General features: G+C 38.9%; 1 protein-coding gene across 1 annotated transcript in view; it reads left to right on the top strand.

Annotated features, from left to right (window-relative positions):
• The window catches only part of gpr158b (G protein-coupled receptor 158b), a 66,697-nt gene that overhangs the window by 13,427 nt on the left and 27,734 nt on the right, over positions 1-25,536 (top strand). The window contains exons 3-5 of the mRNA XM_077559307.1: positions 14,521-14,623; positions 19,942-20,153; positions 20,958-21,026. Coding sequence (XP_077415433.1) covers positions 14,521-14,623; positions 19,942-20,153; positions 20,958-21,026 — 384 coding nt within the window. The remainder of the gene's footprint in view (positions 1-14,520; positions 14,624-19,941; positions 20,154-20,957; positions 21,027-25,536) is intronic.

Below are 25,536 nucleotides of genomic sequence, written 5' to 3'. Positions count from 1 at the left end.
TCACGATATGAACCTCAGGATACGATAATTATCAAAATATTGTGGGAAGGATGGCAATATTAAAAAAAGGTCATGATATCGTAAAAGAAAAAAGAAAAAAAGAAGCTCATACTTAAAAAATTATAATATTGTGCTTTTGTACATAACAGCAATGCACGTAAACAACATACAATCTCTAATAAACACTCACTATTTAGGCACTTACTTGCTAATGCATTATTTCTCAACTCCTGTGCGTGCTGCCAGATACTGTCTGGTATGCCGTGGGAAATTCTCCAATTCCACCTAATTGGTAATAACAAATCAATTATTTTCCGCAAATCGTGTGTCGCTGTCAAGTAGCTCACAACTTTCTCGCAACAAATACATTTTTAAAATGCACGTTTCACTTCAGTTTTGGGTTATTTCACCAGAAATGGCTTCGCAAGCAATAGACGTAATCCCGGGATTACACTGCATGCGTGTGCGTTGCAGATCCGCTCTGCTCCGTCTTGACTGCATGCTCCGGAAACGTCAATTTTATGGACAAAACTCTGCGCGCAGCTGCGGTCCGGTGTCGGTACCAGATGGGATCGGGCTGCCAGATTGTATCGGGGTCGCCTAACGAGCACTTCACGCTACAGGATTGGCTCGAAATTATCCAGTTGACGTCAAACATTGGAAAGAAAATATAAAAAATGCAATTTAAATAACAAAATGTACGGACTGAAATTGTTAAAACGTAAATAAACTTAATAATATAAAATAAAGATATATTGAATAAATAATAAAATAGACTGAATAAATGATAAATAAACAAATTAATTCCCTGAGATGTGACAAATAGTCAGTTTAGATTGCTAATGTGGTCCTATTATCATCAGTTTTTGTGATGTATTGTGATTTGTGAACAGCTAAAAAAGAAACCAAGCCGAAGTGAACACGTCTGAATCGCGCATTTCGTTGGCGTCATCGGCAAGCTCGACAGCACTTCAATCTTAAATTTTTTATTTCTTTAATCTTAAAGTATCCTGCTTTTATATTTTTAAGTTTAATTACGTTTTGACGATTTACAATTTTGTTATTTAAATGACATCTTTAATATTTTCTTTCCAATGTTTTGACGTCAACCGAAATTTAAAAAAAATCATTTTATTGAACAATTGTAAACCGATAATCTCCAGCCAATCCTGTATCGTGACATCATCAGTAGGCGACCCATACCCCTTTATCTGGCAGCCCGATCAGATCTGGTACCGACACCGGCAGCTCCGTCGCCGACAAATTCCCGCCGTGTCTCGCATGATTGTGCGCGATAATGTGGCATTATAAACCGATAAAACACACAGAAAGTCTGTGCTCAACAGAGAAGCAGAAAGAGAGGTGGACTTCCTCTGATTGAACTCACCGTCCACTCCCATAGCTTTCGCTATGACGTTCCATGCAAGCATCCTTTTTAGGTTGTCCTTATTAAAAGAATGTGCTGGTTTACCACCTAAAAGCTGGGACCCTCGTGAGGATAAACGGTTTGGAAAATGGATGGATGGAATCACGGCAAATGAAATGAATGTGCAAACCATTATTTGGACTGCACAAAAACAGTGGTGAACTATAAGTCGTCCTTCGACAAGCTTTTCACGAGTGCTAACCACGTGAAAAGTGTTAAAAGAAATATGCAGTCTCGGCAAATCACACTCACGGAGGAGATGGAGTCGATTAAGGTGACTAATTAAGGTGAGAAACGATGTTCAGTGGCATAACATTTGTATGTGAATGATGCATTTTAAGCCTAGAGTTAGGCAATTTTCTGATGCAAATCAATCATTAAACATGTCTTTAAATGTGTAGAATTATAAACTGAAGATATATCACCATATTGAAAGTGTACAAAAGTATGTTTTCAGAGAGATCAAGTGGAAGCTGATGATTTTGAGGAGTAAATGGAGTAGTAGTTATAGCAATGTTGGCCATAATAGAATTAAGCACTGCATATTTCTTAGCATTGGCAATTTCTTTTATATAGTTTTGACTATAATGTGCAAAATGCACCTGTAATATTATTTGCTCTTTTGATTTCAAGATATTATTTGCGCTTTTCCAAGTTATGTGAACTTGTTGCTCAATGAAATACAATAGATATAATATAAGCATTAAAAATGAAACACTATAGCCGTTTTAGTTAAGTCAGGTTTTTTTTTTTTCTATGGGTGGTGCGCCTCGAGGTTTTGTCAATGAAAAAAGTGTGCCGTGGCTCAAAAAAGGCTGAGGAACACTGTGCTAATGCAGGCACACATTGAGTTCCTCCACATATTGACTTGACCATTTTAAACATAAAAGGGCCAAAACATGCCGTATGATAACTAAACTGCACAAAAAAAATTTGCCACCAGAGGGTGCTAGAACTTCACAAATGGAAATCAACTTGACTAAACAGATGTGCAGCTTTTAATGTCGTGACATGACAACAACAATATTGTGGCAGTTTCAATATCACGATATTGCCGTTATCGTTACATCCCTATCACGCACCATGAGATCTTTCTAATGTAAAATGGGTGCCTTTGCTCATTAAAGGCTGGAAGCATTGATATACAACTTTGCAGAGTAACACTGACACTAGTGCAGGGGTAGGCAAGTTCGGTCCTAGAGAGCCGCAGTCCTGCATGTTTTTGATGTCTCCCTCCTCGAACACAGCTGAGAGGGTTCTGCATAACGTAATTATAAGATGATGATTTGAACACCTGGATTGGAGGCAGGAGATACCGAAAACATGCAGGACAAGCTGTTCCACCAATATCAGAACTATATGAAATGACCTGGAGTTGCCATCTCATCGCGATGTTGCTATTGATTGACATACTGTATAGTTAGATTTTTGCAGCATATGTGATTTTGTTTTCCTGTTCACTTGAAAAAAAAAACTTTTTTGGGCGGGAGCTTTGTTTTTTGTGTTTTTAAAGTTTTCTGTTTTTCTGAATATTTTTTTCTGTTTTACTGAATATCTTTTTTTCTGTCTTAAAAAAATATTTTTAAAAAAACGTGGGGAAAAATATTCAGAAAAGAGGAGGTAAAATTACTCAAAAAACAGAAAAAAATATTCAGAAAAACACAGGCGAAAAATATATAATAAAAAAAAAAACTGAAAAAAAACAGAAGACGGTGCTCTCTTTTTCGGAGTTTTTTAAAATTTATTTATTTATTTTTATTTTTTTTAATTTTTTTTACCTCTGAACTCCAAGTGACTTGTTGCAAACTCCCTAATGGTGGACACTTTTCTGCATGCCTCCAACGTACCTTCAACTATATCACTTACTGGTAAGTATACAAACATGTCAATCGATCTACATGATTTTAGTAAGCTAACAGTTAAGTTTCTACGGAAGCGTATTGCATGCGGGAAAGTGTCCGCCATTAGCAAGTCTGCAACAAGTCACTTGGAGTTCAGAGGTTTAAAAAAAATACTCAGAAAAACAGAAGCTGGTACCATTTTTTTCGGAATATATTTGTCTCTTTAAAAAAAAAAAAAACTTTCCTCCCTGTTTTTTTGAATAACCCCCCCCCCCCCACACACACACTTTTCTAAATGTTTTTTTTTTTATGACGGAAACAAATATGCAGTAAAACAGGGAAACAAATATTGAGAAAAACAGAAATAAAAAACAAAGAAAAAAACAAAAGTTTAGTTTAGTTTTCACGTGAATGCAATATGCTTCCGTGGATCCACTTCTTCTTTTTTTTTTCTCGTCTTATACAGTATGTTCCTGCAAAGGCGGCGGAGAAAGTGGGATCCGTCACCATGATCTAAACACGCATTCATGCATTTATGGATGAGCAGTCATAAGGGTGGTCTCTTACATGATTACTCGCATAATTATACAAGAGTTTCTACATGATTCGTTATGGTGATTAGGATAGGATGCATATGAGTATATGAATGTGGGGTTTCTATAGTGTGTAAGCGTAGTAAACTTCAAAAGGTGCTGAGTATGTTTGCATATGCATGCGTGTGCATTTGTTGTCTCAGCCCATTCTAGGAAATGTGCCGTTGGAGATAAAGGGCTTCACAAGCGGAGCTCCGCTAATGAGTGTAAATTGCACTGACAGCCAAAGAGGGTTACCCACTCTAAACCCTACGCTACCTCCTTTTCCTGCTCTCTGCCTCATTTTCTGTTTCCATGGCTATTTGTGCACCAATTTCCTTGGCTTGTTTTTGTCTCTTGTTATCACACTCTTGCTTTCCATGTGGTCTTTCGTCAGTAGTCCAACTCCATTTTCTTGAAGCCAATTAACTCCTCAGAAAAGAGAAGATAGATCTTAAACATTTCTTGACAATATTATGTTATATGTGACCTCACTAGTAAACATGACATTCGGATTAATATTATATTTGTAGAATATTGGTAACGTAGCAAAATCCAGCTGTTTTTATCCATCTCAGGAGGTGGCCATTTTGCCACTTGATTTCGACTGAAGATGACATCACAGTTGCTCAGGGCTCAAGCAACGACCAATTAAATCTCACCTGTTTTCTGAAGCTGAGCTGTGATTGGTTGATACCACAGTCCTGAGCAACTGTGATGTCATTTTCACTCGACAGCAAGTGGCAAATGGCTGGATTTTGCTGCTTAACTCATATTCCACTAACACAATATTAAAGAGAAAACCATATTTAGACTAGTGGGGCTATTATTATATAACATATTATTGTCAATATTTTTTTGGGGGAGTTGACTTCCCCTTCAAATGTCTAATGCTGAAAGTAATAGCTAATATCAATATCCCTCCAATAACTTCTTCCCTTCTTAGCACACCTAATTCCAATAAAGACCCGCAACGCTGTTGCAGACTGCAACGCTATTAATTCTGGCAATAGCTCAGCAGGTATTTTTAGTGATGTGAGTTGCTTGCATCTGAAAAATTTATCACCTGTACATATGTGGCTGTTTCCTGCACTGCTGCAAGAACCTTGAATTGCTCCTCTGGATCCCATTTAGAAAAAGAGTGCGGGAAGAATTGCAGTAATCTATATAAAACAATGATCAGTCACTGGAATGAAAAGTATTAAGGCAAAGGAGAGAAAATAAGAAACAATTATTTAACATCTGACACATTATCTATTTACAGTTAACCTGCTTGAACAGGTGAACACGAAAAGAAAAAAATTAATGCAACACTGCATCATGGTTGAAAGATCCTGTTCTGCATATCAACACAAATGATTTATGGGAAAGAGCAGTTCAGAACAAATGTTATAGTCATATTGTTAAATCATGTATAAAAAAATAAAAACATAAAATAATGATATGATATGTTCTAGATGTGTCAATGAGGCTTACGAAATAAGCAAACAATATTCACAAGCGCTAAGGAAAGAACTAATGTGAATTGATATTTGACATTTGACATTATTGTAAATGAAATTGTGCAAAGTACAGTAATGTAGCCAATCCTCACCTTCATAAGGATTCTCACAAAAATTCAATAATAATAAAATATTCCCCACACTAATTTCATTTGTTGTATAGAGTAGTAGACTGTAAACAAGACCAACCACCAACAAGTACCAATTAGCTTGCAGGGCTCGGCGGTTCCATTGAGAGCAAATAAGGCTGGGTCATACCAAAGACTATGAAAAATGGGACCCATTTGCCTTCCTGTCACTCAGCATTCCGGGTTGGAATTGGGGGGTTGGATCCCCGAGCGTGGCCCCTGCTGCTGCTCACCGTTCCCTCGGGGGATGGGTCAAATGCAGAGAATGAATTTCACCCCACTTAGATAGGTATAACAATCAGTGGTACTTTAACTCCAATACACCTGATTCAATGGATCAGCTTATCAGCAAGCTGCTAATGATCCTGATCATTGGATTCAGGTGTGTTGGAGGAGGGAAGTCTCTAAAACATGCAGGAGTGCGGCCCTCAAGGACCCGAGTTTAACACCTATGATCTAGGTACTCTGACTTCATTCGGCATTCCAAAAACATGAAGTTTAGGGTAGTTGACAAATGACCTCATTAATGAATATGAGTGTGTGTGTGTTTTATTTCTTATGAATATAGTTGCCTTGCAATTGACTGGTGACCAGTCCATATTATATCCTGCCTCTAACTAAAAATCACCTGGGATAGGCTCTAGCTCACCCACAACCCTAATGAGGATTCTTTTTGGAGCTTAAAGTTTAGCAAGTCTAAGGCTGACTTTAAGCTTTTCAGGCTCAAATAAGACGCCATTCACCGGTTAATCAAGTTCTAGTTGAATCTGAATAGCAGTAAGGTGACTCAAAAGCTGCTCTGATGGCAAACTGGGAAACATGTCTTCAGATTAAGGCCATATTGTACATACAATATATGTATTCATTATATTTAAGGTGAAAAAAATGGCTTTAGAGTATAATTCCTAGCAGCCTATACTGAATGTGTGTGCATCTTTTTCATCATCAAAGAGATCATTTATTATGCGCTTTAAGCTGCAATTTTTTTCTAAAAGAGTTTGATTCAAGGTTAATAAGACCTCAGTTTAATGCACAGAGCTGTGAACCTTCTGGAAAATTTCTCTGTAGTTGTATGTCTATGCTTACTGTATTTAATATATACATTTAATCCAAGAAGCATACAAAACACAGTGCAAACTTACTTGACAAATATATCACCCAAACCCACATTTTGTAAGGCAGTTTTATTTCTATAGCACATTTCATACACAAAGCAAATCAATGTGCTTGGCACAAAACCTACAAACATCAACAAACACAACAGTCAATGACAGAAGCAAAGCAGAGAAAATAAAATACATACATTAAAATGCATTCACAGAAAACCTTAAAAACATACAGAGTAAATGGGGCGGCGTGTCGTCTCACAACCCAGAGGTTGTGGGTTTGATCCCATGCCATTGCGAGTAGTCGAATGTAAAGCGCCTTGTAATGTGGTGCTATATAAAATGAAGTACCTTTTAAAGAAATAAGAGTAGTTACCTAAAATAATTAAAATGAAAAAAAAAAGTATAAGATCAGGTCTTATACTATTAAATGCATTGTATGGAAGGCAACCTATTATTCTATGCCTTGAACGGTGAGTCAGTGACACATTTAGATACATAGTACAGCACAATCTATCACTACCACATCAGTTTTATATCTATATATACATGTTTCCATTGTGTTATTAGGGTAAATCAGCTTTGGGATGAATTCAAGAAGACTAAGTAAGCAATACTTAATTTTATGATGAATTTTGAGATGAAATAAAGTGTTTTATAGAAGGTGTTTTGCTCACTGTGCTTTTCTGATGAGAAATGAAAAATATCACTCAAGCGATAGGAACTGCCACAGACGTCAGAAAAGCATTGGTGTGAATCACTGTACTTTTCAACTGCATGAGGTTTCTATGGCGACGTCAACTGCTTCGCATTTCCTGAGTGTGACAAGGGTCCAGCTGTTCAAGTTTGGAGAGTCCTTTAAAATTTTGATACTGTAGATGTCCAGTGGAATTGTTCAAGTGACACGAGAATCGCTGTTACTTGTGTCAAGAAATGGTTGATAGATCTTTTTATGTTGCATAAAAAAGACATTTTGTCCTAGAGCCTGGCTAAAAAATATCTACGGAGTCATTTAACACCTCCTACTGAGTGTGCTGCACCTACTGTACTTCTGCTGAATGTGCCATCAATCAAAAGCAGCATGTTGCAATGTTTGAGATACGTTTAAAAATTAGAGGTATCATCTACATTGCTTGACAAATGTAATGTACCATCCAATGCAAGTTTTATGCTACAGCAACAATATGTAAATTATTATTCACCAAAATTATATTTTTTAATCCTAAAACGTATTTATTGTTGTATGAAATTTAAAAGGAATTGTTGTACAAGGAGAAAAATAGTAAATCACATTATTTCTTGATGAGCTAACTGGATAGTCATGCTTAATTCTCATGAAAGCACAATGGGCCTCAAATTTGGGTATGAAAATGTGAATTCAGTTGGAAATTCCTCATTACTGTTCAAAATGGTAAAACGTTGAACACTCACTGAAATTAAAAGCGCCCACTCCTTCATGACAAGCGTTTCTAATACTTTCTGTTAAGTGTACAATTAAGAACTAATCAGGTGTTTCCGAGATGCTGCACTCCATGAATTCTGGTGACAAACTACAAAATCCCAACCAAGAAGGTACTGTAGTACCCATCAAAGAGTTACTGCCAAGCTTGCAGGATGTACATATCCGTTCTTTAATCTTTAATTATGCTGATGACTCATGCATTATAGCACAAAGTATGCAAGGCTGAGGATGTATAGAAGACGAGACAAGGAGAGATAAGACGTGACAGCAGAGAGGGCCAATCGTCAAGGATTCATTCTCCATCGGGAGCTACCAATCACTCGCTAATCTGTTCCCCTGCAGCTCAAGATTGCTGCGGCAAAATGTGTCGAAACTGCGACGCGTTCGCATTCATAATCGAGTGGGGACCCGCTCGAGTCCAAGAGGAGGACTTGGGACCGCCAACCCAATTCTAGAGAACACTTTCATAACCTCAATGTTAAGGTCATTACAGGAAGACAAAACCCAATTTTCTATAACATGCCCATTTATAGCCTTTTTTTTTGTGCCACTCATGTATCCATTAGTTTTACCTGTTGCTGATTCACCCCTGTCTGTCATGCGCCTAGTGTTTCATCTAATCAGCTCCTTCTATCCGCTCATGACCTTCCTGCTATGTCTTTCTACATCATTAGGCTGTCTACATTTACTTTATTTGATCTGGTTTTACATACCGTTTTTGGAGGCAGAGGAAGGTTACCAAAAATGTGAAGAGGCAACAAAAGACAGACACGTTTTTATTACAAAACACTAAAATCGCTGGAGGCAAAAAAGACCAGAAAAAGCACAAATGGAGTAGTTTAAGGCGGAAAGTCCAGACAAAAATAAATCTCAAATAAGAACATCATTAATTAATCCCTAAAGTTGAGTAGTCAACCAAAGGTAGCATTTGACATGCAGTACTTGATGACTTTGGGTGAGAGGCAGGGTACACCTTAAACTGGTCACCAGCCAACGTCACATAAGAGCAAACAACTGTTGGCACTCACAGTCACACCTACAAGCCATTTGAAGTCTTCAACTTAATCTTCCATGCATGGAAACCTACGCAGTCACATGTATAACATGCAACCTCCACACAGAAAGGCCGCGTTTGGACCTACGACCTCCAAACTATGAACTAGATGTGCTAACCAGTCCTGCTGCCCATGTGCGACATTTCATAACTACATTATAAACAAACCATTTCATGATGTTTGTAAACAGTAGGTGCCAGGATACTTCCAGATAGCAGAGAAGTGAGTGACTCACTGAGCTCTATTTTTGTAGATCCTGAATTCTGTGCAAGCACAAGGCTCATTGAGTGTGTGTGCCAATTTGGCAGACCGGTCAGGCCAACACATCACAGGAGTGCCGTTCGAGATGCGCTTGGCGGAGGGACAATTTGGTGGAAGAAAGTCAATCAAATGATACACCTGCTCAGACCACGTCTAAGTGCTAGCACGGGGTAGACAGCTCATTTTACATGACTTTGGTGAATTTTGATTCGTGGACATGTGTAGGCTTGGGGAGTAACGGAATACATGTACCGCCGTTACGTAATCATATTACCAAAAAAATGTAACTGTATTCCGTTACAGTTACAGGAAAAAACATGTAATCAAATTACAGGTATATTTATGAGAGAGAGAGACTAAGTGAGAGCAGACAAGACTTGTTGACGTCGTGTCGGGCACGCGGGTTTACGAACGAAAGGAGGAAGTAAGTGGCGTCCGGTATTTAAGGTTTGGAACATACTTGTCTTGCTGAAGGTCCGATTTATCTTTAACAAAGAAAAAGTTGCATCCTCGATCCTCCGGCATGCTACGCTGAACTTCTTGCTAGTTGCCGCTACAACATAATGTGGGTTACATCTTCCCAACAAATATCCCTCCCACCAATTCACCATACACAATATGGCTAAACTCGTGACTAGGACAAAAGTGAATTTTGCAGTTAATGTCACGCATGGTCATCCTCATAGCATTATTAGTGCATGTGTGCGTGTGGGTGAAATGACCATGGAAATGTGCTTTTAAAAGCATAATTTGTCCCTTTTCTCCCTATTCATTGGATATCTATCTGTCTGTGGGCATCAATCAATCAATTAATCCATCAATCAATATATCTATACTGTACATGCATTTTAATGGTTGCCAATTATACAAGGATTTTTGCTATTGGTAGGCTGCCCGGGTCCCTATCACCTGCAAATAGCAGGGGCGCACTGTATAGAAATATTAATTGTGGTGATATTTTTGTTTTATTTTGACTTCATGAGTATACTTGGTATTGGAGTAATCCAAAGTAATAGTTACATTACTTTAATAGTCTGGTACTTGGATTACGTTACTAACTAAATTTTTTTGCAGGTAACTTATAACTGTAACGACATACATTTTAAAAGTAACCTTCTCAACCAACCAACTCAAACAGAGAGAATCCGGTCACTTTTCAAAATAAAATATTTTTTAAGCCTCGGCTAATCAATTAACCGGAAGTACAGTAAGTTTTTTTTATTCTTTCAACTGTGCGGCCCGGTCCAAAGTGGCCCACGGTCCGGGTCCGGTCTGTGGCCCGGTGGTTGGGGACCACTGATTAAAAGTGCAAAATGCAAGAATGAATAAACTGATTATGATTTTTTTAGCCATTTCCTTATGTCTGCACAAATTATTGCTGTCTACAATATCATTATTTTATTGTGTTTAATGTCCTTGTGGTTATTTATAGGCTACCTAAAAGTCAGTCCCCCATCAAACCTTTTCATATGAAAACACGCCATTGTCTCTCAAAGATGCTCTGTTCCAATGGTTGGTTTTCTTGCGAAACAGCAGCGGGAAGGTTGTTTTACCCAAGGGAGGCAGCGATTGTAATGCTTCTAGGGTTTAATGCTTTAAGTGTATTTATAGATTTCTGAGGGACTCATTGCCGTCTCATTCTCTTGCTAGCTCCAATCTTGGCATCTTGTTCACATTACTGGGCGGTAAAAAAATGAGACGGGTCAAATGCAAGCCAAAGAGAATAAGCTTGTGAGATTTGAAGATAATTCATTGTAGTGGTTGAGTTACAAAGTGTTTGTATTTCAGAATGTTTGTGTGTGTGTGTGTGTGTGTGTATGTGCGTGTGATGCTTTTACAGCCTGATAACAGCAAAATTGTTGTGTAGTGTTTGTACAAAGATATCAAATATTTTTTAAACACAATGCGAAAAGAGGACATGTTTTGAGGCGTAATGAAACAAAAACAATATACACAGTGGGGCCCGACCAATATGGATTTAAAGCTGCTGCTGATATTTGGCAGAATAAAATTCCCAAATCTAATTAATCAGACTATTAATTTAAAACAAAATGAACAACAAATTATTTTTTGGTACCTTTACACTATAAAGATAAGAATTACAGGTGGAACATTTGACTGGTTATATGTTGTCCTTGTGTTTATTGAACTTTACAAATATTTCAATGTATGTTAACGTCCTTGGCGGCCCTCCGTAGGTTTTTACTAAACGTCATTTAACGTTTTTGGCAGTAAAAGAGTTAATGTTTAAAAAAAATGAATAATTATAATCAGACAATTAAAATTAAATCAGCCGGACGATTATTATATTTACTATTTTGCCTCAATTGTGATGTAATTAATCAATTCCACACAATTCAACAGAATTTTTCACAAGCAATTTGTTGTTTTAGCGATTATTACATTGCATTACAAATTCAGCACATTCAGTCTGTCACCACATTTAATAAAACGTGTTTTACATCACCATGTTTACACATTTACCGTAAATGGTCAACAACTCGGTGACAAGCATCTGTATTTGCCTTTCAACCATCTTTATGTCCTGACATATTTCCTATTGAAGGCTTTTGCACCATTTGTGAATAGCAATACAGCCTTAGACCGCGCGTGCTAGGAGTTCTAGAGTTAATGATTAAACACCCCTCTGCTTCCAAAGTGCAATGATTAAATAACGTCTCACTTTCAGAGTGCGACCTGATTAAGGGGATCCATCAAATGGAACCACCTAAAATGACCGTTTTATAGCTTTTTCATTGCGCCTGAAGAAAAATGAGGCGAGCATCGCTAAACTTACGTGCTTGCCTTCAGATGTTTGTATGTGTGTATTGTGCATAGTTTTGAAAGGAAGAGTGACTTGCCTGGTAAAAGATTACTTTAAAGGCACTTTAAAGGCTTTGTAACATTAATATTAGTTCAAACACGGCATCTTATCTGCCTCATGAATGTATTTAGCGTGTTCCCCCAAGATCTGTGCTGACTCACTGTATTTGTGGAGTATCTGATGATGTTTTACTTTGTCAAAGCGTATTGTTTTTTGTTGGGTTTTTTTGTGTGCTGCTTTTTGAGTTTCTGGGATCCCTTGAAAGGTACTGCAAAAAGCTATGTGGTTATTATCATTATTATTTTTATTATACTGCATTCTGTTTGTCAATTTTGTAGACAACATTTCTAAATATGGGCCGGGGGGCTGCGGGGGATGGGTTGTGGGGGGTGGCGGGTGTGGGTGGGACGCAAGGGGTCGTGGGGGGGAGCGGGGACTGTGGGCCGGTGGGTCGGCTGGTGGGCCTGCCGTGCCCCGTTCTGCTGCGTTGGGCTTGGGGCGCGGGCCGTGTTGGGGTGGGGGTCGCTCTGGGCTCCTGGGTTTGCTATCCCGCTGGTGGCCCCCGCCGGGCCCGGGGGTTGTGCCCTGGCGCTGCCGCGGCCTGGGGGGCCCTGGGGGGTTGTGCTTGCCCTGTCCTGGCCAGGGTCAACAGCTCCCTTCTTTAGTGGAGGTTTTTATGCATATCCACCACACCAGCATCTACCGAAATTCAAACACAATCTGCTTTTTGCTCTTCGTCGCTGAATCGGTGGAGGCTGATCTGTGAATCTCACTCTGCTTCATCTACCCTTCCTTCCTTTCTTCAGTCTTTCCTTTGGTCTCTTTAGGTCTTCCTAATTTGTTGGAATTGAGATGTTTCTTGGGTTGGTGAAAGATTCTGGTTTGTAACCCTGTGGGTAGTAGGTGGTGTCTGGTCGGTGCTGGATTTCACTTTTCTTTTTTTTTTTCTTTTTATCCTTACTCGGGTCACCTGACAACTTCACGACTCTAGCGGTCTTCGACTCGGAAGTCTTCGGTTTAGGTGAAGGATATGGGATTTTTAATAGGTTTCAGGTGAATTAAGGAGCACAAACTCACAGGCACACACACACACACGCACACAAAGAGAGAGAGCAATGATGCTGACATGTTGAATCCGTAATATTACCGAATGAGCAATACTGAGCTCTCTTTAAAAAAAAGAAAGAAGGGATGGGCGAGTACTGATACCAAGCATCGTATCGGGCCGACACCAGGCCTTATTACAATTATTCACAGTAAGCCTTGAACATCTTTCTTCCATTGACTCTTGCATAAAGTTATCCTCCATTTTAACACTATGGATAACTGTTAATGTATTTAACATCCTTCCATCCATCATTTATCAATCAACCAATCAATCAAATCTTTATTTGTATAGCACCTTGCAAGCCAACTGCAACTGTTAAACATCAATCCAATTCATCCTTTTGATGGAATCATTGCGGGTATTGCAATATGTGTAGTGTTCACCCAAGCACACAACCACTGAACCTTTTCAAATTGTCCAGCAAAACAAGTATCAGCAAAGGACAAATCTGGACACACAACGAAGTGATATGTTGAGCTGTTTTGTGGCCAAGACTTCACGTATAAATTTAGCTGCCCACATCATCCTCCCCGCGGAGACGTATTGCAGTATTTATGAGCATTCATGCCAAATTTATTGCGTCTTTAATTTTCGTGCATGTTTGCAGCTTGCATCCACATGTGTATTCAAACCAATGTGAGTGTTTCAGCTCCAGATGGTGTGTAAACTTGCAGAGGTATAAACTGAGCTGCAATTATGCAGAAGCTTGAATTCTGCAAACAACCCTTAATTCTTAATTTAGATATGAATTAGTGTCCCTGTTACTTGGCAAAGCACTGTGATTTCCCTTGACACCAGGCGTGTTTTTAGCTGGGCCTGCTGCTGCTGTCTCCTTCTGCAGAGGCGCATGTGGATAATATTGAAGACTCAATAACACAACTTTAACAAGTTCATTAAACAAACCGTACTGGGAAAGCCAAAGAGAAGAATTGTATGAGCACAGGTTATGCTGAACGCAGATACAAGTGTATAGTTTCTCAAACTCATTTAAATGGAGCCTATTACAACACATTGTACACAACTCTCCGTGTTATTCTCCTTGTTGTGTACCCGAGAAAGCCACAACCTCCTTCTTGTTATTCAGAATCATAATTGCCTTTATTGTCCTTATATATAACACAACAGCATCTTCATGTGTTTCTTAACTTTTAGTAACTGTAATGTTGTGTTACAATTGAAATAGGAGGATTTTGCTTGAAAGTGTGATCATTTGTACCTGTTTTCTTTTCTTGCAGTGCATGCCCATCGCTGGCCACGGATTTGTGTTGGACAAATACAAGTGCCAATGCAAGAGAGGATTTTACCATCCAAGCCGTGTGGCACTCAATGGATTTAAAAGTAGGTTACAAATCCCCTTCTTTCAATACATATTGCAGCTCAATGCCATATCACAACGTTTATATTCTAATACAGGCTTTATGCATGGCAAAACAGCTCTTTTAATTGTTGTCAGTCATGCATTTTTGTTCTGACTTCAAAGGAAAAAACTGGTGGTTGTGAATTTGCAAAATTCAGGGTGTATTTATTCATTTTTTTGCTGCTGCGGAAATGTTAAGCTTGGTGTGCAGTATACCCAGCCACACCTGTATAGGAACCTGAAGGAATATAAATATTAATTGCAGAATTGGTGAGGGCATTGCAAACAGCTGAAATAACTATCAATGGAATGACGCTGAACACTAGTGATGCACCGAATATTCGGCCACCGAAAATATTCGGCCGAAAATGGCAAAACTTTGCATTTTCGGCATTTGGACGAAATAAAATTCAAGCCGAAAGAATATGGCCGAAAGAAGATGTTGTGGTGACACAAGCAAAAAAAAACAAAAAATGCTGCAAACAAGTGTCTGAATTAAAAAGGAGTGAGTATCCACCTTGCTGCTAACTGGTGTTTTTTGAGTACCGGCAGCTTCATTGTGCACACTGAAGAAGGAGAGGGTCGCTTGGTAAACTATGTTGAAAAAAAGAGCGCTACCGAGTACTGCACTACAGGCGAGCCACTCTTTCTCCTGCAGCGCCTTCCTTTTTTTCTTTGATGAGAGCCCCTCGAGCACTTCCACTTTTTCACTTGCATTCTGGTGGCTGTGCTAAAAAACATTTTTTTTTTGCACTCACTCACACAAACATGCACACATGGTCTCCCAGGCAGGGAAGTGAACCCACACCAACTTGCATCGTAGGTGAGTGACAGTTCCACTCCGCCACCTGGAGCCCTGGCCGTGCTAAATACCTTAGTTAATGTTAGCACTATTGCTATCAACAGTTTTAAACAAGTAAACACTTACCACTATCTCCGGTTGACTACAGATCTGTACAGGACGCCGTGTGTGACTTTGCAGTCCGTTCCCAAAGCCGATTGGCTGGTGCGAAGACATTTATTTATTTTTAAACGTTGGTGAATATGTGAATGTGCCGATTTTAAGTGTGCTGCACCGTGTCCCGTTCCAAATAGCCTACAAATGCGCCATCCGCACCGCACCGAAGTACTGTACATTGACTATAAAGTGCAATTGCACCGCCAGAAAATGTTGCTCAGTTGCTCACCCCGCGTTTGCTGTTTAATGTACCATTCGCCAACATGTCTCAGATGTCTGTGGTGTGGACGCATTTCAATTTATATTGTGCTTTGTTAAAATGCCCTTGCTAAATAGGCCTAAATATTTTATAATAATATTTAAATTTTAATTAATTATAATAAATGCAATGATAATAAAAAAATTGCATAATTTTTTTCCGCGTTTCGGTTTTCGGCCAAGCGTTTCTCATTTTCAGTTTTCGGTTTCAGTGCCAAAAATTATTTTCGCTGCACCCCTACTGAAAACTGTTCAACCACTGCTCATCCATCATATACCATACCATATAAATATATAAATATAAATTTTCTTAATTGTCTACCAAAGTGTGTTCTGAGTCTTACCATTTTGATTAAGGTAAGTGTCATTGTAAGATGGTAAAAATGCTTTTACCATAATGTGATTGTTATAGGCTAAATTGTGAGCCGCTAGCAGTGGCTAGATCTGATGGTCAAGATGTTTTATTTTGAAAATAATACCTTCCTTAAGGTCTCTTATTTTCCTTCCCAGCAGCCCAAAAGTGGAAATTGTTGTTAAAGTGTACGAAAATTAGTGACGAATGAACAATGTTGTTTTTGTTGTAACATGCTAGCACTAGTAGATAGCGCGGTCGAGGAACTAGCTAACTCGGTTTAAAAATAACCCGAGATTCTTCACCTCAAATCCACAAGTAATAAATGTGCATAGCAACCAATAAAAGCCGAAAGTACAGAAGACGAAAGAATGTCTGTGTTTTGCGAGCCATCCTACCCCAGAGCCGTTGTAGTGCAGTCCGGGCAGAAGTTTTCCTTGGTAAAATTAATGTTTTTAGTTTTATATTGAATCTCAAATTCTTTGTGGGTTATTAATGAAATGTTAGGTAGTTTTTGGTTATCCACTGTAAACTTAAGCTTTTCAAATGCCATGACTGCAGTACAGTTGCTGTGTGTGGTAAAGATATCTATTGTGCAACATGGAGGGCAAGACATAAGGCATGTTTATATGGTCCGCCTTTTTCTTTACACGGGCAATTCAGGACTCAGGTGCAAAGAAGTGTTGGCCGTCAAGACAGATGTTTATTCAACAAAAAGCTCCTCGCTCTGAGGGGAAACAAAACAAAGTCTATGAAAATGTAAAACTAAAGGCGCTCCAAAAGGGAGGATATCTAAGCTATAAACAAAACAACAAAAGGCACTCCTAAACTGTGGCTATGTAACATTACAACAAAAAATGCTCACGAGACAAATGATAGCAAGGCAATGGACCGAGACAGAGAATGGGCTTGAGTGATCACGACAAAACACTTTGGCACAAGACAGGGGAGACGCAGACTATTTAACACATGAGGCTAATGGGAAACAGGTAGACACAATCAGAAATCAGGACTTACGACGTGACAACCTCACCGCGGTGTGACATTTCTAAATATTGATTCAAATCCTAAAATCAAAAGTCAAGTCATCTGTATTTAAATAGTGCTTTCAAATAGCCTTAGCTGTCAAAAAGCCCTTTGCAGAAACACAACATAAAGACTATATTAAACATATTTGATTTTGACATCTCACTGCAAAAACTAACCCAATTTACACAATTTTAAATGTATAAAATCGATGCAGAATTCTTTGTTCACAAAAACATGCCACAGGTAGCATCTGAATAATAGGCATGTTGCTTCATCAGTCATAATTCACAAAAACTGCCACGTGCATTCTCTCATTTTCATACTGGTTACTCCTCAAAAAAAATACGCCCATCTGCTTCATAAGCTTAGGTTAGGTTACCGATGTTATGAATTGTTTGGACTACAATTTAAACACAAAATCAAAATTGACAACCGATCTTCATCACACAATTTTGCAGTGTATCATGGTGTAATAGTTTATTCGCCGGACTTCCGTCTAGCTGGGATTCAATTTCCACTCAGTGATGGTGTGAATGTAAGGTTGTCTTCCTTTCCCCTGATGTTAGCCAACGCTCCCTGAACAGAATAAGCAAATAGATGAACGGACAATGTATCATTAACTTTCCTGATCATGGGCTGGATTCAAATGAGTGCATCCAGTTTGACACGTTTGACTGAGAGCGCCGCAGTGTCCTCAGGCAAGAAGCTTGGCTCTGATGAGTGAAATAATCAAGGGGTTCTCATCCCTGACACCTGCAATACCGTGTCCCCGAGGCCATGATATGCTAAGCCGCAGCTTTATTGTAATGCAGCGTGATATGAAGAGAATCACAGTGGTTCAGTCTGGCTCACAGGTCTTGCAGACTGTCTGCCATATTCTAGTTTGTACACACCTTAAGTTCAGACAGACAAGATTGAGCAGGTAGGTGATTATGCATTGCTCCATAGCAACAGGCCAAAAGGGCACATACCACAAAGGATTCATTCTGGATGTCTTACAAGATGTTTTGCCTCTCATCCGAGCAGGCTTCATCAGGGGTCCATTTCACAAAGCATGTTCAGCATACAACCAGACTAACCCTGAACACTGAGTTGACATACACTGAGAGAGGAAACTCTGCATTTTCGGTTCCAGGACACCTGATTTGAGGTAATTATATCAACGCAGAGTAGTTTCACCTGGAATTACCGCTACACTAAAAAGACCACATCAATGGAGCACCGATTCGTGGAGTCACCATGGCAACAGGGAAGCAGAGCGCGGCACCGCCCTCTGCTTCTGCGTTTTTTACCCCTCTCAACTGGAAATCTTAATGCGATCATATGGCGAATTTGAACATGTCTTTAGAAAAAAACACAGCAGCAGCTCCCTTTAGAGGAAGGCGGCGTGGGAGCGTTGCTGCTCGGGTGTCGGGTCAATGTGTAAATTTAAATGTAGTCCTTTGCAATCACAATAATATTACTGTTGAATTGTAGCTCATTAACTTATTTCATTTAGGTGCAATCCTGCGGGGGAGAAGCGCACTTGACTTAAAATGAATTATAAAAACAACAGAACGGATTAAGTTGTGTATGTAGATGATGGACTGTAATGTGAAAACTGTGATAACTGTCTATGCGTGGTCTGATAACAATCTCACAACAAATATTTAGTTCCCTGCACAATAATGTGGCACCTTCATCAATAGGGTGATTGTCAAAAGGACATGCTACAGTATGCTCTAGACTATTGGCATATTTACGCAAAAACTCGCCGCACCGGACTGTATGAATGAGGAAATGAAATGTCGTGTATGGCGGAAAGAAGGCAGGGACAGAGAAAACCTCGAGGTTCATTCTGAAAAACCTGTTACCAACCAGGTTGGGTTCATGGACACTGTTCCTGCGGTAACTGATTGAGAGCTTAAATGACCTCTTTTTATGAAACAGGCTAGAGTTACCTATTTTCCTCTGGTTTCAATTACCTCCCTTTCTGAAACGGAAGATGCAAAGTTTCTCAAGTTGGGAAGTACTGATGGGAATATTTGAGACCCGAGTCTGCTAATTGATTTTTTTTTCCATCTCTTCTTCATCCACCAACATATATTGTACAACCTGATGACTGTTTTTGCATATGATATGAGCACTAAGAATCCCAATCGAAACATAATATTATCAAGCACGGTTTTTCAGAGGTGCTGCGGATGGTCAGTGAAGAAATTGGAGGATTTATCAGATGTAATAGACTAACTCCTAATCTGGTCTCAACAGACGTGTTGCCAAAGGAATCTGTTTTATTTGTGTGTTTTGAATCTATTAGATCAAATTACATTAGAAGGAACTGGAGTAACCCCCAGAACACTTCAGATGTGTTGGAAAAGCAATCTGGGAGAACAGACTTGATAAATACATTCAGACATGAGTGATTAAAAATTAAAAATGTCACAATGCTTTATTCTCTTCTCTCTTGTCATTCCTTAATTAAAGCTTTTATTTGTGCCATTGTAATTGCTGTGACATTTTTTAATTTATTGGACTAGTGACTGCTATTCATTAAACAAATCAATTCACTTGTTGTAGTTTCACTGCAAATACAAACACAAATTGCTCTACTCCAACAAATAACGCAAATCAAAAAAATGAGGGAAAAATCCTCAAAAGGCCCTGGTGTCCATCAATTCGTCAATATTTAAATGTCTGACTAAGCCCTCTTCTGTTCTCAGGTAAGGAGCAGGGCTCTCACAGAGACGACATTTCTGATGTTGCGAGTAAGTGCCTTCCTTGCCGGGTGGGTTGTCCCTACTGTAGAGACAACACGCCCTGCCTCGCCCAGGAGGACAGTGGCCTGCGGCTTGCTGTGGCCTCTTTCCAAGGTCTGTGCATGGTGCTGGACTTGGCTAGCATGGTTGCGATTTACCACTTCAGGAGAACTAAGGTAAGAAGACAACCTTACTGTACTTACTGTACTTACAGCTGCATTCACACATATGCCACCCATACTGTACCTTGCATCTACCAGTTTACTGCCACCAACTTTCCACCCCTTTAACAAGTCTTCCAATCTATTTACTTAAACCCCTCTACTAACTTATGCAGGACCAAAATTAAAAATAAATAAATGACTAAATAAATAAATCTATGAAAAAACGTGAAAATGAAAACTAATAAAATATAAAATATATAATTAAAAAAAGAGAAAAAATATATATATATATACATATACAGTATGTAAATGTATATATATATATCTATATATATATATGTATGTATATATATATATATATATATATATATATTTATGTATATATATATACATAGATTATAAAAAACAATATAAAAATAAATGTCTGAATCTATCTATCTATTTATTTTTGAATTTATTTTACTTTTATTTATTTATATATATAGTTTTTAATTTACATTTATATTTAATTTTTGTGTTATATTTTTTACATCCGTTTTTATTTTCACTTTTAGTCATTTATGTATTTATTTAGTCATTTATTTATTTTTTATTTTGGCAGTTTTGGTCCTTCATACTAACTGACTAGGAACCTGCCCACCTAGTAATCTCAATCCACCTTACAACTTGCCATTATACTTTCTGCCTTTCCTCATGTACACTTACTAAATATTTGACAGTACTGATGCTTAATAGTATGAATATCTGTAACTGTATATTATATTATGCTTTAATTATTGCTCCTGACAAGCCAACTCTGTCTTTCCTCTTGTACAGAGTATCCGCACTTCTGGATTCATTCTATTGGAAGCAATGTTGTTTGGGGCTTTACTGCTGTACTTCCCTGTAAGTAGATGTAATTGCTCATCAGTCAGTAAGCCATTGCTATTATTATTGCTACTTCTTGTCATTATTTTACAAAAGCTATACTGTTTGTGTGGGCATGTATGCATCAATGGGGTTTCACAGTGACATGGAAGGAGAAAAAATAAGTTAAAATGCATGATTGACAGGTTGTTAAATAAAAGGCCAATGTAGCCCTATCCCCCCGAAATTGATTAATTAATTAATTAACTCTTTGACTGCCTGACGTTTTCAGAAAAGGGATGCCGTCAGTGCCAGCCGATTTAAGTATTTTGACTGATCTTTCAAGGTCCACAGAAAATTTTGTGTTTGGACTATGGAAACACACATACTACCAAATGAAAGATTGAACTCTCATCTTTCATCAGAAAAAAAAGTTTGTTTCTAGCTTATTCCGTTTTTCAGTAATCAACAATAGAAAATGGTTAGTTTCACCCAAATGCTCTGTTTTGAAACAAAAAACGGAGAAATCAAGCTTTTTGTGAAACGATATTATTTCATGCACTCTAGTGAATTTGACACCTTTTTTTTCCCATGAATGATGCCACAAACACCTAAACAGTGCTTTACTTCTGTAAAACACTACCACCAACAATGAAAAAGTGTTTTTTGATAAAATTTGGCAAACTATTTACAAATGTGTGCAACCGTGGTACTATTTACAATTGTGTGGATGTTTCAAATACAGTTTTTCTTTTTGTGTAACACTCCCCTGCGTGCAAGGCGACGCAGCAGGATTTGCACAACAGATTAGTTTCACTGCGATGGCCCCTTAGCGTGCAGACGCTACACTTTCTTGCTGGCTTTTTTTTCCAGGGAATAGCAAGTATATACTGCAGTGTGTGCTTGGCCATGTTGCCATCAAGTCTACTCTCAGATCATGATACGGTGACGTTACGGTGTTGTTACGTCTGGCTTCCTCATGTCCTTCTGTTCCTATAACGGGTGGTAAGAGATGTTCTGATCCATCATATCCACTCCATTCATGGTGTGGTATCGTAGTCCAGAACCAGTGTCTTCTCCGTGATCAGACTGTACCCACTACTCCGATGAATATGCATTGGACTCGTCGTCCGATTGAACGTCCGCCTGAGCGTGCTCGGTTGTGCTCCGCGTTTTCCGGCGTTAGCATCGCTAACCGGTGAGGCTTTATGACGTGATCATAGCCGCCGTGTCAACGCTTCCAACTTCGGCGTCAACCTCGGAGTCACCATCATCATCATCGTCGTCATCAATGTGCTCTTTAGCATTGGTCGATGCTTTTCGTCTTTGAAAAAAATGCCAAGCGTGAGCTGCTTGCAACCGGTCGCCATTATGGCTTCCTCAGCCATTGTCGCCTCAACACGCTAGCTCCGCCTCACGTCTTCTACTGACGCCTACCCAATCTTGTCCAAAGACAGTCATCGCTGCCATCTAGGGGCCAAAAATAGGCATTATACTAACTAGATCTGCTTGATACTTTCAGCACAGCTGGCCAAGGCTTTCCTCCACCCGTTTCCCCAAAAAAAACAAAAAAAACTTGGTGAACGTCTTTTAACGTCTTTGGCGCTCCTCCGTAGGATTTTACTAAACGTTATTTAACGTTTTTGGCAGTCAAAGAGTTAATCAATTATTCAATGAATTAATTAATTAATAATAAAATTACTGACGTGTAGAAATCACAACAGTCTTTTTCATGGGGTAGCAAATCAAATCACTGCAAAGCTGAAAAACACAGCAAGGCCAGTAAATATGAGGGGCAGAAGATCACAGCAAAAACTAAGGATAATAAATATGCATGGACTCTTGGGAATATAGGTCAAGGGTCCAGAACATGGCAGAATACAAGACAATCTGACAACAGACAGTTGTGTGGATCACTTATATACAGAGGATGAGACTCAGGTGGCGACAACCACCATAACGAGGAGACACAAGAGCAGGAAGTAAAGCGTTTGAAAACAAGAGGGAACAATTACAAAATAAAAGTAGGCATGATAATGTGAAAGACAGGACTAAAATGGATAATGTTAACTAGTTAGCTGATGCTAACTTAGCATAAATGATGAGACATGACAGACTGACAGTCAGAAACATATTTTAATGGGTAGATGGAGTTGAGCAGTCGTTTAATGAAAAACATGTTACATTAGCTCATTCAGTCGCAGCCATTTTCAGCTGTTTTACTGTTTTACTTTTGACTGATTTTGCAAGGCCCACAGAATATTGTGTTCTCTTGCTATAATATAAAAACATGGAATCTACCAAAAGAAAGATACAGTAAGAGTCTCTTCTTTCATCAGGAAAAAAGTATATTTCTATCTGTTTCTGTTTTGCACCAATTAGCATTAGAATATAGCTAAGTTTCATAATTATTCACAAATCTATTTAGAACTGTGGGTAAATGAGCTTTTTTCGATATAGCCCTGGTTGATCTCTTTTGCTCTGCTGCCACCTGCTGACCGTTTGTGACTATCATTTCTTCAACCGTTCTTTGCAGTTGAGAGACTGCATCAAAGCCTTCTGTATGCTCTAGCATTAAAAAAAAATCCTGAGCTGTGATGTCATTTTCACTCGACAGCAATGGCAAAATGGCCGCCTCCTGAGATGGATAAAAACGGGTGGATTTTGCTCCTTAATTATATTAATATATATATATATATATATATATATATATATATATATATATATATATATATATATATATATATATATATATATAATATTAATATACCTTATATTCCACAAACACAACATTAATCAGAATGTCGTGTTTAGAAAATGGGGCTGCATAGAACATATTATTATTGTTATGAACATTTCCCTTTAAGTATTTGTACCGTTTGTACTTATTTAATTTTATTTTTTAAAGAAACAATTCTAACTGGTGTTCCTTCTTTACAAAACTGCTTTGCATACTGGCACTTTACTTAAACACCTCATACAGACACAGCATTACATTTTGAGTTTCCAGTTGATTCATCATGTTTGAAATGATTGTTGATGAAAATAAATGCTAATCAGAATTATCAGCATGCGTTAAACTAAATGCAAATGAGTTTCCTTTTAAGTCAGTATATTTTTTTTTCCCATGAGTACGCAACTTGAGCATGTCTCGAAGTGTATGTGCCTTTGCCATCCTTTGTCTACATGTAAGAGTATGTGGGTGGATGCCAGTGTGCATCATTCACATGTAAAGTACATTTAAGCTTGTGCACCTCAGGTTTTTTCTCAGAAGCACATCTTGAGCTTGGAAACAGATGGTCTACAGTTGCACACAACAGAGAGATCAGAGAGAAACTGGGGATTCTCTCCCTTCAAATACCTCTTGAAGTATAAAACGTGAATTTGAGGTTTGCCATTTTTTTCTGATGAAACAACAGAGAGAGCTTTAGATTGTTTGGCAATAAAGACCCGTGCTTCTTTATTTCTTATTTGGAGTGTTATCTTGCAAAAGACAGTAAGCGCCTTTTTATTTTTCTTGCCGCAGAAGTTCACGCTCACGTGACAGATGAATTGGAGTTTGCTTCCATCCATTCTGTTCCCTCAGTTGCATAAAAGATACCAAAAATAGCTTCCCCCAAATATGCTTCCACTCTCTTATGTGCACTAGGTGGGTTGTCTCCCTCTCTGTGCTCTTTTCCCCCCCCGCACTTCCTATCATCCTGGTACCTTTTAAGTGTGTCTACCTTTGCCAAGGTTCTCATTTAAAGCATTTCCCTCTTCCTCTCACCTTGATGTCTGCCTCCTCGCCCATACAGTTACACCAAAGATACAGTTTTTGTCTTTCCTGCTGTCTTCACAAGCGTCCTCAGCCAAGCATTACGCAGCTGCTCCGTTCTGGTGCTCGATGCATTTTTAAACAGTCCATCAAGTTCTAGTGCCGCTTGTTTTAAAAATACAGTACATCTGCTGATTAATTGATGGAGGAAGCATGGTTGGTTAGGTGCAAACCAAAGAGGGCCACCGCCCCCCCTGGGTGATATAAAAATGTGCCTTTTTTTTGTGCAGTCCCTTGTGACTTAGTGGATGTAGGTAGCACTGCAAAAAAGGCCCTGGCACTGTTTGTCTGCTTGACTTTCTTAATCTTTGTGTTTAGCATCGACAGAATGAAGGCTATTTGCATCCATCCATCCATCCATTTTCTTAACCGATTCTTCCTCACAAGGGTCGCGGGGGGCGCTGGAGCCTATCCCAGCTGGCTTCGGGCAGTAGGCGGGGTACACCTTGAACTGGTTGCCAGCCAATCACAGGGCACACAGGGAGGAACAACCATATTCCCAATCACACCTATGGACAATTTGGAGTGTTCAATTAACCTGCCATGCATGTCTTTGAAATGTGGGAGGAAACCAGAGTACCCAGAGAAAACCCACGCAAGCACAGGGAGAACATGCAAACTCCACCCAGGAAGGCCGAAGCCCAGACTCAATCTCACGTCCTCAGCACTGGGAGGCGGACGTGCTAACCAGTCAGCCACCGTGCCGCCCTAGGCTATTTACAAAGGTGACTT

Source organism: Vanacampus margaritifer, chromosome 2, assembly GCF_051991255.1.
Source record: "Vanacampus margaritifer isolate UIUO_Vmar chromosome 2, RoL_Vmar_1.0, whole genome shotgun sequence".
Taxonomy (NCBI): domain Eukaryota; kingdom Metazoa; phylum Chordata; class Actinopteri; order Syngnathiformes; family Syngnathidae; genus Vanacampus; species Vanacampus margaritifer.
The sequence above is the reverse complement of the archived record's forward strand: the minus strand, read 5'-3'. Positions and strand labels throughout refer to the sequence as shown.